The sequence below is a fragment of the Podarcis liolepis genome (assembly GCF_965112155.1).
Source record: "Podarcis liolepis genome assembly, chromosome: 1".
NCBI lineage: Eukaryota > Metazoa > Chordata > Lepidosauria > Squamata > Lacertidae > Podarcis > Podarcis liolepis.
This window is the reverse complement of record NC_139554.1, coordinates 126229592-126247808: the sequence shown is the minus strand read 5'-3', so window position 1 is coordinate 126247808 and position 18217 is coordinate 126229592. Positions and strand designations below refer to the sequence as shown.

Here is an 18217-nt window from a genome sequence, read left to right as displayed (position 1 = left end):
GGGTTCATGCAGTCGCTTTCTGGAAGAGGCATATCTCCTGGTTCGATTCCTTTTGGGATAGCCATTGTTTCCACACAATGACAGCTTCATCTCCTTTAATTCAGAGCGTGAGCACAAATCGTATTGGGCACAAGTAGCAAAGATGGTGACCGAAGCCTTCTTAGTTATTAATGTCTCCAAACTGCAGGGAACCCTGAAACTAGAAATGACTGTGGTCCGAAAAAGTAACGAAGACAAAGAAAAGTTGCGTTCGTGATAAGGTTGCATGGTTTTATTATTATTATTATTATTATTATTATTATTATGTGCACAAGCAGTTCCGTGACAGCAGCAAAGTGCATGTTAAAATGAGGGAGAAAAAAGGGGACTTTTTTCCAAGTCTGGTCCAAGACATTCCGCTCTGCAAGGTTCAAGACAAGCACCTCCTTTCATGTACAGAAGCCAATTGGACCGCCTGTATATTCCACACCATCATTTGCGCCTTCCACTGTGCCTGGCTTAAGGAGTGCAGGTCAAGTCCTGCTCTACCAACTTTTTGCCACTGCTTCTCACTCCTAATGGGTCGGACTGTGTCATGTGGGACATCAGGGAAACCAGACTTCTAGTCTGTACCCGGGCAACAGCTTCTGTCTAACAATTCTAGGCCCCTTTGGCCAGAAGACATCTCCAAGCCCAAGAGTACAAGTCACTTTGGACAACTCCTGGACAGTGTTTCAGGATTAGGAGCATTGTCAGCCTCAGGGTGTGTTTGTGTGTGTGTGTGTGTGTGTGTGTGTGTGTGTGTGTGTGTGTGTCGAAATTTGGTTTCTGAAGCAGAAGATCCAGCTATTTTTATGTCTGATCCACAGAGTAAGCTTGCCAGCTGACCAGGAGGAGAAGAAAAAGGCCTACCCTGGGCTTATAGCTGTTCCCGAGGCATTAGCAGGGGTCTGATATGCAGAAAGCAGCAGGTGACACTTTCATGGGCGCTGTTACCTTGCTAATTGATGCCACTGAAACTGCAGTTAAAGGGGCAGCTGCAGAGCACAGTTCAAAAACCACGACACAGAGCAAGGACTGCTCATTGCTTTCTAAATTATTATTCAGACTAGGAATGAAAGGGCTGGGGGGACAGAAAAGTATCACGTGCACAGTTCTACCTGAGAGTGCACATGCTTGCACACCCTGTGTGCAGAACTGGTTGTCCTGTGCACGAAGCTTGTGCCTTTGCATGCAGAAGGGGACTTCAGGAGGTGACTCGATTTCACTTGTGCAACTGTCTGCTCCGCATGCGAAAGCAGAAGTAGAACCTTTTGAACATGGAACATGGACGTTTTTTCAAAACCTGAGTGAGTAAGCATACTAAACAGCACTAACAGAAATGAGAACTGCTGCAAGCTTCTTTAATTTATACACCTCAAATACTGTCAAGCTATTCCTCCCCCCCAAAAAAAAACCCCCAATGCATTGTTGTAGGACACAGCTGGAGAAAAAGAAGATTTATTTTCGCTGCTCCTTCTACGAAAAAGCTGAACTGAATTGCATCAGTTATTGCAACATGCAGCAGCCATGTGCTTTACTACTGTCTGAAATTTCTCCAGCACTTTAGGTTCACCACATATTGTCCAGGGGGCGGTTGGACAAGAATTGAATGGACTCTTCAAAGGAAAGGAAGAAGAAACACTAGCAAACACCGTTTATGGATGCAATCAACCCACTTGGGAAATAGAAATCACCACCATTTTACTTCTCAGTAAACCTGCACACAATGGTGACAGAAGTCACGAAATTAAAAGACGCCTGCTTCTTGGGAGGAAAGCAACGACGAACCTAGACAGCATCTTAAAAAGCAGAGACATCACCTTGCCGACAAAGGTCCGTATAGTTAAAGCTATGGTTTTCCCAGTAGTGATGTATGGAAGTGAGAGCTGGACCATAAAGAAGGCTGATCGCTGAAGAATTGATGCTTTTGAATTCTGGTGCTGGAGGAGACTCTTGAGAGTCCCATGGACTGCAAGGAGATCAAACCTCTCCATTCTGAAGGAAATCAGCCCTGAGCTGATCTGTAAGGACAGATCGTGAAGCTGAGGCTTCAATACTTTGGCTCCCTCATGAGAAGAGAAGACTCCTTGGAAAAGACCCTGATGTTGGGGAAGATGGAGGGCACAAGGGGACGACAGAGGACAAGATGGTTGGACAGTGTTCTCGAAGCTACCAGAATGAGTTTGACCAAACTGCGGGAGGCAATGGAAGACAGGAGTGCCTGGCGTGCTCTGGTCCATGGGGTCACGAAGAGTCGGACACGACTAAACGACTAAACAACAACAAACAGCTGCACACAATTGCGCCGCAAGCCATGTGCCTGAGATAAAATTCAGATTGTTTGCTTGTGGAGCAGAGAGGGTGAAGTGTCTTGTTTTGCATGGAAACACACATTGCTGTAACCAGTGATTAGTCACAAGAGGGTTTGCGTCAACCTCCGTGCAACAGCCCAGAAGCAGGATGTTTGCAGAAACCACTTGTCCTTCACCCTCAGCAAGAAGCAGAAGTGGGTTCTAAGACTGGGCCCACGGCTTCTAAAGGAGGCTTGCAGCACAATCCTGTGTTTCTCACTGTTGAATTCAGTAGGGCTAGGGCTGCAGCCTTCAACCTGACACTTGACTCAGCTGTGCTGAAACAAACGCTGAGCAATCAAAGACCAGACGCCTGCGGCCCAAAAAAAGCACCTGATGAAACCCATAACTTCAGCAAGATTAAAAGATGCTGACTACCACTAACAGTAGCTAGGAGCCCCGAGGGGCCGGTTCACACGTATATGTTCGCCGCTTGTTGAATGTGGCATGCATTCATGTCTCACACATGCAAATAATAAGCCATCACAGACTAATAACTCTAGGTAGGTCTTTTCTATTGCACAATGTGATGTTAGCTCAGTGGAAACACGGACTGCCTGCCAATTACAGAAATCTTGGTCGATTCACAGTATGAATTTTAGCCGATTCTTCCTTGAAATCCCTTTTCATTTGCCTATGAAGGAAATGGACTGTTTTGAGAAGGAAAATATGCCTTCTTTGGGGGGGGGTTGGGTGATGCACATACACGTCACTCTCCCACCCTCTCATAGGCATTATGTGGTGGGGAGGGAAAGAGAGATGGAGGGCGATAATGATCTTTCTGTCAACGTCACATGGACAGGTCCTTTATGTACATTTATTTATTTTTGTTGGCATTGCTAGAACGTAGTTGGTTGCATTCGGTTGGTCACTGTGTGGCTTGTTTGTATTGGTGGGGGCATTGTTGAGTCAGATTAGCCATATCAATTTGTATGCTGTTGTGCTGTATATGTGATAAAGGGGAGCCACACTGGGCGGGGGGTGTCCTCCTTTACTTGTCCCCGTGCCAGTTCAAGTTTGTTAGTTAACTTTTCTAATAGGGTGGTTTCCCATACATTTTCATACCAGTTGTGTATGTTCACTCCTGATAGGTTTTTCCAGTGTCTAGTTATGATGCTTCTAGCTTCTGAGAGTACGTGACTTAATGAGCTCCTCATCGTGTGAATGTGCGTTGCTGTCCTGGAAGATCTTTAATAGGGCTAATTCTGGAATTGCTTCTATTACAGTGGAACCTCGTGTTACGGATGGGATCCGTTCCGGAGGCCCGTCCGTAGCACGGAACCGATGCAAGCCGAAGCACCACATCTGCACGTGGCGCAATTTAGCGCTTCTGCACATGCGCGAGTGGCGAAACCTGGAAGTAACCCGTTTTCTTGTTTTCTTATTTTGCAGATTTCCTGCAGCACTGATATGCAAAAGGATTTTCCCCATGCCAATTCTATATCAAAATTTGTATATGTCTATTATGTGTCTAATTATGCTGATGAAGTACTGACGGGGCGTGCGCAGATGTATCTGCTTGTACATCTTGTTTTTTAAACAATTTCCCTCCACAGGAAGTGTGCATAAGTACACAGTCAGGAAACTGTTAATCTGCTTCTGCAGTTTTCTGCTTTGGGGCAAATATGAAGGATCAAATGAATATCTATCTATCTATCTATCTATCTATCTATCGCTATATTCCTGGCACACGCTTGCTGGCACGCTGGAAAAGAAATGACAACAATTGTAAATTCTCAGCGCACACTTTTCAGATTGCCGCGCAATAAATCTGATGTAGACTTTTTTAAAAAAAATGGTTTGCATGTGCAGCTTTGTGCAAAACTAAGGAATCAAAAGAAAAATATTCTTCAGGTTCAGGAGCACACAGGAAACGGTTAAAAGCATAGCTGGAAAAGAAATGGAAGCAATGCAGAATGAACAACTATCTGGCTTTCAGAAGACATCTGAAGTTGCTCATTTCCTTGACATCTGATGGGAGGGCGTTCCACAGGGAGGGTGCCACTACCAATAAGGCCCTTTGCCCAGTTCCCTAGGAACCGCCAGAAGGCCCTTGGAGCTGGACCTCAGTGCCTGGGCTGAATGATGGAGACACTCTTTACGGAGCGGATTGCAGCCCAATTTCCCCCAAATTATCATATTATCCCCATTATCAGGTAGACCCAAATTTACACAGGGATAGCATAAAGATTGATATTGAAGGTAACATCATGTGGGCTGCGCAAATTTGAACAGGAATGCAAACAACTGCAAAACCACTGTAAAATCCAGTGCAGACAAGACCAGTGTCGCTAATGGCCAATAATTAATTTCTGTTGTAGTGCAGTCTTAACAGAGATAGAGCTACAGGGGCTTTCAGCGAGAGCAGCTGCATTTCTTCACTGTTCTGGGAACTGTAGTTATGCGGCAGCTAGACTGGTGACTGGGAGCGGCCGCCGAGACCATATAACACCAGTCCTGAAAGATCTTCATTGGCTCCCAGTACGTTTCCAAGCACAATTCAAAGTGTTGGTGCTGACCTTGAAAGCCCTAAACGGCCTCGGTCCTGTATACCTGAAGGAGCGTCTCCACCTCCCTCGTTCTGCCCGGACACTGAGGTCCAGCGCCATGGGCCTCCCTCGCTACGAGAAGCCAAGTTACAGGGAACCAGGCAGAGGGCCTTCTCGTTAGTGGCACCCGCCCTGTGGAACACCCTCCCACCAGATGTCAAAGAGAAAAATAACTAGCAAACTTTTAGAAGACATCTGAAGGCAGCCCTGTTTAGGGAAGCTTTTAATGTTTAATAGGTTATTGTATTTTAGTGTTCTGTTGGAAGCTGCCCAGAGTGGCTGGGGAAACCTAGCCAGATGGGCGGGGTATAAATAAATTATTATTATTATTATTATTATTATTATTAGGAAACTGTAACTGTATGAAGATTCTCCTAACAGCCTTTCACAAACTACAATATTCTTTAGCAAACTTCCAGGATCCTTTGGGGGAAGCCAGGACTGTCAAAATGGTACGAGAGGGTTTTAAATGTATGGTGTGGCTCACGCGACACGCCTCCTTACTCCTGGCTTTCTTCATAGCTTCCATTTCCAACAAGGTAAAAAGGTGGGGCAAACGATAATCCAAGCAGGAAGCTGGCCAGTCGGCTGACAGGAGAAGGGGCACGGGGTTTGCCCTACAACATAGGCCTCTTAACGCAGAAGCAAAGCCAGTTTCTTTCTATCACAAAGTGTTTCAGAAGCAAATTTCATTTCCTCTCTTCTGCTCCCCCCCCCCACCCCCAGGTTTAGTAAAGGTTTTAAACCTTTAGAGCCGTAATTCCCCAGAGGATTGCACTGAAGACATGATTTCAGGCTAAGACTTTAAGCGCTGCTGAAACGCCGCACTTTATCAGCCAGAGCACAGACACCGCCAATATTAACTGCAGCCGGGATGTTCAATTTGCAGAGCCTACCTGGCTCTTCTGATTTATGAGGCTCTGTGCTACCCTGCAGAGCACAGAGAAAGTCTCTTGGCGTGAAACAATTTCGCCATTAGTGAGAAGCATCAAATATGAAGACCAGGCAGCATCAAGGGGCATGTGCCACAGAGAGCGCTATAAACATTGCTTACTGCACAATTACAAACACACATCTGGCTATTAGAAGACAGCGCAGTCTGCTTTCAATATCTGCCTTTATTTTATGAGATCGAAAGGACACTTTCCATTCCAAACTTTCCACGCATGGCAGAAGCAACGAAACAACGGATTTCAGCAGGCAATATATTTTTAAAAAGCACGAAATTGAGAAAGGTGCATCACAGCGGTCTTTATCTAAGAAGAACTTGATAATCCGTTTAAGAAGCAGTGGGGGATTTCGGCTGATATCCATGCTACTGATTATAAACAGACCAAGTTAAACCAAAATTAGCAGATTAAACCAGGCAAGCTTGAAACAGTTGGTACAGTCAGTAGATAAATGAGGCCACTATATATAAGAGCCACAATGTCCCTTTTTAATGCTCTGTGCTATTAATGGTAAGAGATTTGCAGCGCGATCCCACACACGCCTAACCGGAAGCAAGACCCATTCAATTCAATGGGTAGGTCAAGAGAGAATTGAAGCCTCGGTAAGGAAAAAAGTGAGCTATGGAAGTACCGGTTCAATCAAGATATGCAGTGAAGGAGTAAGCAATAAAATACATATGCCTTCTGAAGTGCTATTCACATCCAAAAACAGCTACAAAAACAAATATTGTTTGCACAGTCAACAACAGAACTTTAAAAGACACCAGGAACACTTATAATGTGGTTTTCGTATCACATTACAGTATTCATCCTACTCTGCAAATTTAAGAGGGTAATTTGCAATCTTAGAAATAATTGTAAAGGGTTATACTCAGTGGCACACAATACTCTCAAGAGGAATCTTACTGCAAGGTGCCAACGTAATAATTAAAAGTACACATATCAGCATTGTGGAACATACAGCGAAAGCCGATGAAGAGCTGACGTTCTCCATTCCATGATGTAGCCCATGAATTGAATAAGGAGCACCTATCTCTAACTCACTGCTTATACATTGTGATAAGCAATTTAATGGGCCTTCCTGCTAGGTATCCCACACCAAACGCACAAATCCCGCTGCTCAATTTTTCCTTTTACGGGGAAATAAAGGAGCAAGGCTGTTGATTTTGTTGCGATAACACTGTTCTACGAGTTGGAAAGCAACAAGCACCCTCTAAAACACAAGTATTAATACAGTTTTATCCCCTTTGTTTTTAAGTGAAGGAGAGGGTTTCTCCAACGCCACTAAAACCCAGTAGTCCCAGGCTTGGGGGATTAAATGGATCCAACAGTTCCGTGGATTGGTTAAACAAACAGCCTATTAGAGGCTCCCCTTTGGAGTTCTCGCTGATAAAAGGCTGCATAAATATTTGAGCTTCTCCAGCGGCTGGGGACTGGCCCTGATTGAGCAGCCAATTAAGAGCCCTGAATGCAGCCAGCTGTAAAGTGTCACGTTTTAAAAAGGGGGGAAGCGGGGGGGGGACACAATGAGGGAGGATTAGAAACCTCGGGCGAAGCCAGGCTGGCTTGACGGGGCGCTGCAATTGACAGCATCAGTCTCTCTCTCCTTGTCGCGCGTTTAAACCCTGACATCTGCACCGCCACCTCCCTGCGCAGGTAAATCGTGGAGGAGGAGGAAGAGGGACCAGGAGGAAAATGTGGCGGAATCTCTCACGTCCGGGGGGGGGGCAACAAATGCCCCCGCGCCGCAAAGCAGGACAAAAGGCCTCGATGGCTGGGCGATGCGATTCCAAAGAGCCATCTCTCCTCCGAGAAGAACGGCAACGAAAACCACAAATGCACGGATGTCGTGAGATTCCCCTCCGCGCAATAACTAAACCTCCGAGTATTTTGACAACTGCTCGTTTCCCCCCCCCCCCCCAAAGACAATGAGAAACTTGACTGTGTGTGTGTGTGTGTGTGTGTGTGTGTGTGTTTGCTTCGGAGCGAAAAAATAAACCCCAACCATGTCGCTTCTGCAAAAGGGCCTTTTGAAAAGAATAATCCAGAGCCGCCACCCCCGGCCCTCCTCTCTCTCTCTGGATTTACATTAGACAGAAACATGCAAAAGGGGGAAAGGCCTTTGCAAAACAACAACAACAACAACAACAATGCAAAACCGCCTGGGAAAGGACAACAGGACTCGACGCTTGCAAGGAATGAAATGCAGGAGAGGAGAGGGGCGGGCAGGGCTGGCGTTCAGTTAAAGGGAAGGAGGTGGATCCATGATCCCCCCCCCCGCCACTCTCTTCTCCTCTCCGGCTCTCGACAGCAACGGAGGGCAGCCGATCCCCCGCTTGCTGCTCGCTCCTTGGCTGCGGCCGGGCTCAGCCGGATCCCCTCCCCGCCACAGCCTCCCATTGTGGCTTCTCCCTTCGCCTCTGCTCCTACCTGGTCGGCGAGCTTGAGCACTGCCATTCTCTCGCTCCGGGCGCATGCAGATCCGCTGGGTCGCGGGGGGTCCAGAAAGGGAGACGCGAAAGCCGGGGCTGCTGCTGCTGCTGCTCCGGCTGCCGCTTGTTAGATCAGGAGCAGAAAAGGCTGCTGGTATTGCAAGCCCAGCCTGCTCGGATGCAGGAAGTGCTGGGTGCACAAAACCCGGCGAGCCGCGGGCGCGCACCGATGCGCGCAAGGCCACCCCCTGCCGGCCAGAGCCGCGAAAAGCACCTCTAGCCGCTTGCACCCTTGCCTCCCCGCTTTCCCTTTCGGTTCCGGAAATCTGCTGCCGCCTGCTGCTCCCGTTCTCTATCCTTTGTTCCTCTCTCGGCTTTCGCCCCCTTCCCCCCCCCAACCCCGATGCCTGCCCTATGCATTTTCCATCTCGACTGCTGAAGCTCCTTCAGTCAGCTATAGGTATCTCACACATGCAAAATAATAATAATAATAATAATAATAATAATAATAATAATAATAATAATAATAATAAATATATAAGCCTATATACAGTGCTTTAAAAAAATTGTTTGGGGGTCAATTTTGGCTCAAGAAAATCACCATTTTATAGTCCAAACCGGGGGAAATAAATATAGTAAATGGACAAAAGTACAAAGATGCACAAAATGTTTAGGGGTTATGCATAGCCCTGCATCCCCCCAGGAAAAAACACAACTGCCTCTATCCATCCATCTATATATATATATATATATATTGCATATACTGTAAGCTCAACAATGTGGGTTTCTTTATTTTATTTTTAGACACTGCAGCTTGCAGCTCGGTCCTAATCATGCTGATTCTGAAATCTAAGCTTGATATCAGAATACAGTGGTAAACGTTGGTAATCTTTGGTAATATATCGCCCTAAGCAAGGCCAAAATTTGGCACCCTCAAATGGATCTTCTTAACTATGGATATTCTCAATTTTGCACCCCTTCAGCTTGGTGCCCTGTTTGGGGGCAGGGGGGGTCCACACACTGCCCTAAATCTGGTGCTAAAGATTTCTAAATTGTAGAGTTGGATGGGACCACAAGTGTCATCTAGTTCACCCCCCAGTGCAGGAATCTTTCGGGCTCGAACCCGCAATCCTGAGATTGAGAAGTCTCTTGCTGTATCGACTGAGCTATCCCAGGTCAGTGGATCTAAAGGCTGCAATAGGGTAATTCCCATTTTATTGGTTTGCATCTGCAGAATTAATAGTAAGAATGGTTAGTAATCCAGTGCACGCTTACTTGGAAGTAAGTCCACTTGAACTGTTTTGTCATTCTTCATTAAATACTACATGCAACACACAGTGCTTGCCTTATACTAAGGCAAGCCAATGCCCCATTTCTCTCATGTACTTCCCGGGGGGGGGGGGGTTTCCACAAATATTCACCCCTGAAGAACACATAGCTGTCAACTTACAGATTTGAAAATAACGGACCAGCAGCCTTGAAAATAAGGGACCTGCAGCCTCACCTGTTCCAGGCACTCCAGTCTTCCTGTCCTCCTGCAGTCTGGTCAAACTCATGCTGGTAGCTTCGAGAAAACTGTCCAACCAACTTTGTAACCAGAGGTTCAACTGAATAGAATCTGAATCACATGCACCACAAGGCCTATGCAGCCTCAACTTAAGATGGCTCCCTGGCCTGGCTATGCACTGCAAAGTTTGCAGCAGCATGTGCAACAAAATGGCATCCAGCATTCAAAAACCCGCTCAGCTTGCATTAACTAGCCACACACAAGGCATGCAAGCTCCACCCCCAGTTGTTCTTAGACTTCTTATTGGGTGAGCAACACAGCCAAGCAACCTCCCTCCTCCCTGGCTGGCAGGGAGGGAGGGAGAGGAGCTGCTTCCTTTGAAATTTAAGGGACATCATTTAAGGGACATTTAAGAGACATCCATCAATAAGGGACAGCAGTGGGACATGGCGCTGGAATAAGGGACTGTCCCTTCAGATAAGGGACACTTGACAGCTATGAGAATATGGGTGAAGCAGCCTAGCTGGTAGCTTATAGGCAGAGCCTGGTGCCAGGAACCTTTTATTAAATCAGAATTCCAGGCCAAAAAATAATAATTGTAATATTTTCTTGGGGGGGGGGGTTAATTAAATAAAAAACCTAGGCTGTTGCCACAGGGGCAGGTTGATTATATTCCTGGTTTCAGCTCAAGGGGAGGTTAAAAGCACTGTGTAAAAAAACACTGTGGATCTGAAACAGCAAACTCCCAAGATACATTTAAGGTTGCCAACTTACTTGGTGGTTCTGCCGACCATCCTTTCCTCTGAACTCCGGACTAGACGCTCCAAAGTTTGCAATGGAGCTACTACAGACCAGGATATGATTTGTGTACCTTGATTTATGTACAAGCAGATTTCACACCAAAGATCCCATTGACTTAGGGAGTTAAGCAGTCAGAACTCCAGCTCCAAATGTAGTGAGGTTCACAGCACAATTCTAACCTTGTCTGCTCAGAAGTAAGTCCTACTGTAAGTGGAGTTAGGAGGAGGTATAAAAACTGGGGAGTTATTGGGTGATAAGCAGAGATCAGACTAGCATCTTCCAACTTCCATTCCCATGGAGAAGTCAATGCCATGCATTTTTCTTTGGCAATAACTCATAGCCGAGTAAGATTGTCTTCCATGAACACCAAGCTGTTCAGCAACCGCTCTCTCAATCACCTTACCTAGGAATGGAAGATTCGAAACCGGGCGGTAATTGGATAGATCTAAGGGATCTAATGATGTTTTCCTTAAGAGCGGGCGCACCACTGCCTCCTTCAGTTCCCCTGGGAATGTCCCGGTGCCAAGGGACAAATTGATGATATCCCCTAGGGGGGCCCGCACCTCGTCTTAACAGTGACTGTGGAGGTCAATTCTGGATCCACACGTCCTTCCACAGTGGGGACATAGGTTTCCGGGTGGGAGTTGATCACAGTGAGGGTTTGCCAAGCGTGCCTTCCTCTTAACACGTTTCTCCCTTTTGTCCTGAGTTCGAGTCTCTTCAAAGCGCATGGCACTTTTGGTAAACGCTGTTCTCCAATTGGAGCGCTTGTAGGCCAGTGTTTCCCAGTTGTCGGTGTTTATACTACATTTTTTAAGATTTGCCTTGAGAGAGCCTTTAAACCTCTTTTGTCGACCACAGGCATTACGCTTTCCATTTTTAGGTTTGGAATAGAGTAGTTGCTTTGGAAGACGATGATCAGGCATCCACACAACAACATGAGCAGTCCAACGAAGTTGATGTTGAAGAATGGTGACATTTGCATCTTCCAGTACACTGGCATTAGTTCGCCTGTCTTCCCAAGTGATGTGTAAAAATTTTGACAGGCTCACATGATGGCCTCCTTTCCAAAGCAGCTTCAACACAATTTCCATGATTCTTCGGGGTTTTGTTCCTGTTTGCCACCAGCGTTTATTTGTTTGTTAAGCACTTATATCCTGCCTTAAATATGGCCCTCACAAGATGGCTTGGTCCTTCGCTCTGGCTCCACCCAATTCAAAACTGCATACCGAAAAGCTTTAAAGAAAACTGAACCAAGTCAAGAGCCTCCACATTATTAAATACAAATAAAATATTCAGCATATTTTACAGGAACAATAACCATTTTGCCACAGTGATCTCTCAGGCGCCGTGAAAAACAACAACATGGCGTCTGAAAAACAACAAAGTCTGTGGGAAATTAGTGGCCGCTTTTGTTATGCCATAAGCTTTCATAGGCCGGAGCTTCCTTCATATGTAGATATTATTTTGTTGAGTTTTAAATAATAAGACTTTACAAATAAATAAGCAACAGGAACAATTGTTTTTGTTGTTTGTGTTATTCTTTTTAGTCTAACTGGAGACATGTGTCATCTTGAGATTGTTTTGAACCTAAGCTCTTGTGCTCCTGAGCTTAAAGACTTTGCAATCTGTAATTGAATAGGCAGGAAGTTGAGTCAACTATATATCCACCTGGTTTGATTCTTCACTTACGGCCTGTGGAAACATACGCCTTTTTAAAAATAAACACACATAGCCTTTAAACGGTCACAGGTGCTTCATTTCCCCCCCTCACAGAATAGGCTACCAGGGTTCCCAGTCCATTTATTCCCTCGTGTAGAGAATGCCTGGTAACTGTTTGTCCTCTGTGCATGCAATGTACATTTGGAGATCTTAAAGTTAAAGTTAAAAGCAAATTTCAAAGATGGGACACCGCAGGAAATACAACCATAGCCACTGGTCTGCATCCACCTTTCACCAGGTTTGGCCCAGCCTCATTCCCGGCCTGCGATCAGGAAACAGGAAAGTCCTTGGGTCAAACCAACAATATCACGAATAAAAATAATAAAAATGTAGGTTCGAACCAACTTACACGTTTAAGCTGCAATCTCACACTTTATCTGGGAGCAAACAAAACTGAACTCAATATGACTTAGCTTTTCAGTAGATAACACATGGGATTGCTTTGTTAATATTCAAAGCTAGGGTTGCCATATTTCAAAAAGGAAAAACCAGGACACCCCAAAAGTTGTTGAGCTTTCTTTAGGAGGCCCCCAAAATTGTTGAGCTGCTTTTTCTTTTCTTTTTTACAAAAACTCCCCCCAAAAAAACCCAAACAACAATTTTTCTATTGACTCGTCTAAGAACCAGGACAAAGTGCCACCTTTCAGACGTCACTTCCGCCTTTGGAATCCCGGTAATGTCCGGGAAAATCTGGACATATGGCAGTTTTATTCAAAGCAGTATCTCAAATTTCCTTCTGGTGATTCTACCTCTATTGCCTATTCCACACCTGTGGAATACTTTCCTTTTTCAACTAGCCTTTTAAGTGGAGACTTTTATTCCTGTCTGTATCTGTATTGGATTTTGCTTGTTTTATTGATGAAATTGTATTAATTATTTTTATTGTTCTGATTTTGGTATTGTTAACTACTTCAAAACGTTTACACAGACATAATTCATAAAATGAAATTACTGTATTTTTTTCTGTGTGTAAGACTATATTTCCCCCCAGATTTTTTAAGTTTAAAATTGGGGGTCATCTTATACACAGAATGTTTAAAATATTTATTTCTTAATTTTGGGCTCAAAAAATAGGAGTCGTCTTATACATAGGGGCGACTTATACACAGAAAAATATGGTAATTGATTTTGGAAAATCAGGAAGCGTCAGCTTGGATGTCCAGCGCAAGACAATTTTCCATACAGAATGATTCCTAATGTGAAGCATTTGACATCAGGGTGAAGAAAGGCGAAGGCATTTTTATGTCCACCAGCAACATCGGGAAAGGTGAACAGTTGGATTCAATGTCTTAGGACCAGAAGTGGGGAGGGCAGAATGAGCTGATAGTGGGGCAGGAGAGCTGAAAATAATGCCAATATATTTCACATCAGGCAACCAATGAGCCCCTTTGGTTTCAGATTCTACATGAGTAGATGGGTCTAAAAAGCTCCGGACACAAATTTTCAGGGCCCTCTAGAGGCTATGGTGGCTCATTTATCAGAAATAATGTCTTTAGTATTAACTCTGAAAGCATATACTCAATTCCAGCCAATCTCTCTCTCTCTCTCTCTCTCTCTCTCTCTCTCTCTCTCTCTCTCTCTCTCTCTGTATATATATGAGAGAATATGCAAAAATCTGTGGATTTTTTGTAGATCAGCACAGGGTTTAATAATACCAACAACAAAATACTTATTCTATGCTGCCCTGAAATGCAGAGTTTGGGATAACAAGGAGTGGTGGAGGTTTTTTGTGTGAGTTCCATTCAGCCCTGGTGCTCAAAACAAATTTCTGAGCTCTCATAATTTTTTTGCATTCTAGGTACGTATCTTTTTGTACATGCCTCCATTTGGTGGATCTCAGGGTTCAATTAAAAAAGTAGCACTGTGGGTTAAACCACGGAGCCTAGAACTTGCCGATCAGAAGGTGGGCGGTTCGAATCCCCCGTGACTGGGTGAGCTCCCGTTGCTCGGTCCCTGCTCCTGCCAACCTAGCAGTTCGAAAGCATGTCAAAGTGCAAGTAGATAAATAGGTACCGCTCCGGTGGGAAGGTAAACAGCGTTTCTGTGCGCTGCTCTGGTTTGCCAGAAGTGGCTTAGTCATGCTGGCCACATGACCCGGAAGCTGTACGCCGGCTCCCTCGGCCAATAAAGCGAGATGAGCGCCGCAACCCCAGAGTCGGCCACGACTGGACCTAATGGTCAGGGGTCCTTTAGCTTTTTCTACGTGCCTCCATTTGGCGGATCTCAGGGATCAATTAAAAAACCCAAAAGTCGCTTCTACAAACCTGAAGTTTGCTCATTCCGTAAGTTAGATGACATTCAACGGACACTCTTTTAAGTGGCTGGGGAAAATTTAACTGAAACAAAACTCCTGCACAGATCTTCAGACCACTCTGTTGAATAAGAATTCAAGCCCTGCGACCTCTGGTGATGAATTTCCCAATTACACCATGTGGAATATTCTACTTAATTTAGATAATCCCACACAGTGTCTTCATCTCCCTGCTGGTCGCCCATTATCTGTTAATTTCTAAAACGAACTGCTGTTAGGGGGGGAAATATAATACGATCACTACACATGTTAAAAAGTTAAAGGAGAGCAATACACTCCCCTCCCCGCCTCATCCCACACAGCATTTTAGCTAAAGAAGGGAATAAGTAACATGAGGCACAAAAAGAGTTTGATCCCGAACTAGGAATGTAAATGTTTTACAGATGCCTAATAAGGATGTTTCAAAGAAAGGAAATCAAAGTGCTTTCCTTCAGAGCGATTGTATCCCAGAGAGCAATACAGGAAGATATGTATTATTCCCGATACCTTAGTCTTTCTTTGCCCACAAAGTTAATATTTAATTTAAAATATAAAAAGCAAAAGGTAAGAAATAGTAGGCAAAGACCAGTGTTCAGTATTAAAATTTCCTGGTTCCAGCATTTATTGCTATTATTAGGTTCATTACCTGCCTTTCTCCACAAGGTCCTAGGCTGTGGTCGTAATTTAAAATACAGTAAAGCCATTAAGAAAGAAAGAAATTACAATCACAACTACTGTGGGTCCTAAAAATATGCTCTCTTGCACGAAAGATGTTACAGGACAGTGCAAAGATTGAAGAGAGATGTGGATGCCTGCACTGTAAAAACCTTGGACAAAGAGAAAAATATATTGCCTGAGTTAAAATAATGGAATTTCAGTTAAAACAAGGGTGCCTTCCTTCACTTCACTGGTTCCCCATTTCACCTCCTTTCTTTCTTATCTGCTTAGCTCTGGTCCAGCATTATCTTTATCAAGCATGAGCTTGCAGTTATATGATGGCCAATGGAAAGCAGTGCAATTCTAGTTCACTGCCAGTGAAGGATGGAGGCAGAATCTGCAAAACTCACCAGATTTGATCCAGGCAGACCATTGCCTGAGTTCTTAAGAATCCGCAGTCCTGAGATTGCTTTTATAAGGTGTCTGAGGGTTGCAGAACTGCCTCCCTGATAAGTTTTTAAGGTTTCTTTTTTGCTTTCTACGATACAGTCATACCTTGGATCCCAAACGCCTTGGTACTCACGACATTTTGGCTCCTTAACGTCGCAAACCCAGAAGTGATTGTTCCGGTTTGCGAACGTTCTTTGGAATCCGAACGCCCGATAGGGCTTCTGCGGCTTCCAATTGGCTGCAGGAAGCCGCGCTTTGGTTTCCAAACGTTTTGGAAGTCAAACCAAGTTCCGGAACGGACTCCATTCGACTTCCAAGGTACAACTGAACTCCAAAATAGCTCATCCAGCTACCCACAGCCTCGAGTGGCTAGCGCACAGGCTTCTTGCTTCTGCCCTTTGAATATAGCAGAGCAAGTGGCCCTCTCAATCACTGAATGGTGCACAAAAAACATGGCTGCCCTATGTAAAAACTCAAGCCACCACCTCTTACGTTTGAATTAGATTCAGAAAATGCAAAAGCCAACCTAATTATAAGTGAAAAGACAATGATGTAATGCTCTATTAATACTTCAAATTCCAAAGGGGGGGGAGTGTTTTGGTGGCAGCAGTTAGGTGAATCAGCTGTGCTAAATAAAAGCTGGTCCTCCACATTTTAAGGAGAGGTAAAGGGACCCCTGACTGTTAGGTCCAGTCGTGGCCGACTCTGGGGTTGTGGCGCTCATTTCACTTTACTGACCGAGGGTGCCGGCGTACAGCTTCTGGGTCATGTGGCCAGCATGACTAAGCCGCTTCTGGCGAACCAGAGCAGCGCACGGAAACAACAGTTTACCTTCCCGCCGGAGTGGTACCTATTTATCTACTTGTACTTTGACGTGCTTTCAAACTGCTAGGTTGGCAGGAGCAGGGACCGAGCAACGGGAGCTCACCCAGTCACGGGGATTCATACCACCAACCTTCTGATCGGCAAGCCCTAGGCTCTGTGGTTTAGACCACAGCACCACCCACGTCCCTATTAAGGAGAGGTAGCTCTCTGTAACCACTATCATGATGTTATGCATATTCATTCAAATTCCAGGGTGCCAGATCATCCCCAAAATTCATAGATTTAGTGTTATAATTAATCAAAGCTTGATTAATCTGTGCCAATCACTAAAACCCCTGGATTTATTTATGCCTACAACCCAGGCCAACTTGGCATAGCTGCTAAAATGGACCATTAAGCAGGGGACAAAGGCTGATGGTGAACCATCAAAAGGTGAGATGGCCAGACAAGGTCAAATGGGCTCCTCCTCCAGCTGTGCGTGTTAGGGGGCAGGGAAAAGGTTTAGGTTTCAGCTTGAATGTAGGCTGAAGGAAATCTGTGCAAGGTTTGAAAAGCAGGGGAGAAGGGAGGCCTACAGAGCTTCTGGTGGGCTGGCTGGAACAAAGAGACAGGCAACAAGACTAGTTCCTGCTGCTCCTAAGACAGGAGCCAAGAATAATATTGAGATGTGAATGCTGGAAACCCCTCCACTGTCGACTCAGGTTGTATTTATATATGTAAATAAACCATAGTTCAAAAATACAAGTCTCTGCTGTGCCCAAAGCAAACACACACTCTGGGAAAGCGCCAAGACCCCTGGAATCTCACTTGTTCACAGCTATGGCACACTGAGTTGGTATTTTAACAGAGATAACCACCATGACACCAAGATCTCTTTCTGGGTTAGTCACTGCCTGGATCCGGTAAAATCCAGGATGCTGTGAACTTGAACAATGCGGCTTCTGCTGCTTCTCCTCTCCCTGAGGGTCGGAGGACCATCTGAAGCAGATTTTGACAGCATAGAAGGGAAGGGAGGGAGAAGAGAAACTAAACGTCCCTTTTTGCAAGCGGCCACACCCACATTGGATATCACCTCTATATGCCTTGAATCATGCCAGTGTAGACTAAAGGATAATTTGTTTTTATGCTTACAAATTGAAGTCACTATTCACCTGGAACACATTTTCTACACTTCTCTTTTGCTGGATCTACATGCTGTATCAAAAACAAAGGGCCTGTTCTTTCATAGTGTATTTCATACACATTTATGCTGTTTACTAGAAATCTTGCGAGCAGATGAAAACTATAAATAATCTAACTATAAATTTGCAGAACTCTACCTTGGCAAAAACTAGTACAGCGGTGTCTTTGGTTCTCGAACAGCTTGGCTCCCGATCGCCGCTAACCTGGAAATAACTGTTCCAGTTTCGGAACATTTTTCGGAAGCTGAACATCCGACGCGGCTTCTACTTGAGTGCAGGAAGCTCCTGCAGCCAATCAGAAGTTCGAAAACCAAGGTACCACTGTAATAATTTATTCTTTGTCTCGGCAGACTACTGGCCTTTTCTCTATATCAGAGTTTTCCATGTAAGGATCAAGAGCCATCAACCAGTTTCCCCAGGCTTAGTAAAAATAACCCTCTTTTGTATTCCTAGAACCTTTCACCTCAGTTTCACGGAAAAC

At 44.9% G+C, this 18217-nt stretch overlaps 1 protein-coding gene across 6 annotated transcripts in view; it reads right to left on the bottom strand.

Annotated features, from left to right (window-relative positions):
- The window catches only part of ANKRD44 (ankyrin repeat domain 44), a 147939-nt gene extending 139339 nt beyond the window's left edge, over positions 1-8600 (bottom strand). For 5 of the 6 annotated variants that reach the window (XM_083467730.1, XM_083467731.1, XM_083467734.1 and 2 more), the window contains exon 1: positions 8302-8545. In XM_083467730.1, coding sequence (XP_083323856.1) covers positions 8302-8328 — 27 coding nt within the window. In that variant the 5' untranslated portion in view covers positions 8329-8545. Of the gene's footprint in view, positions 1-8301 lie in introns of all 6 variants that reach the window. The other variant, XM_083467739.1, reaches the window with a different exon arrangement.
- Positions 8601-18217: the final 9617 nt, after the last annotated feature.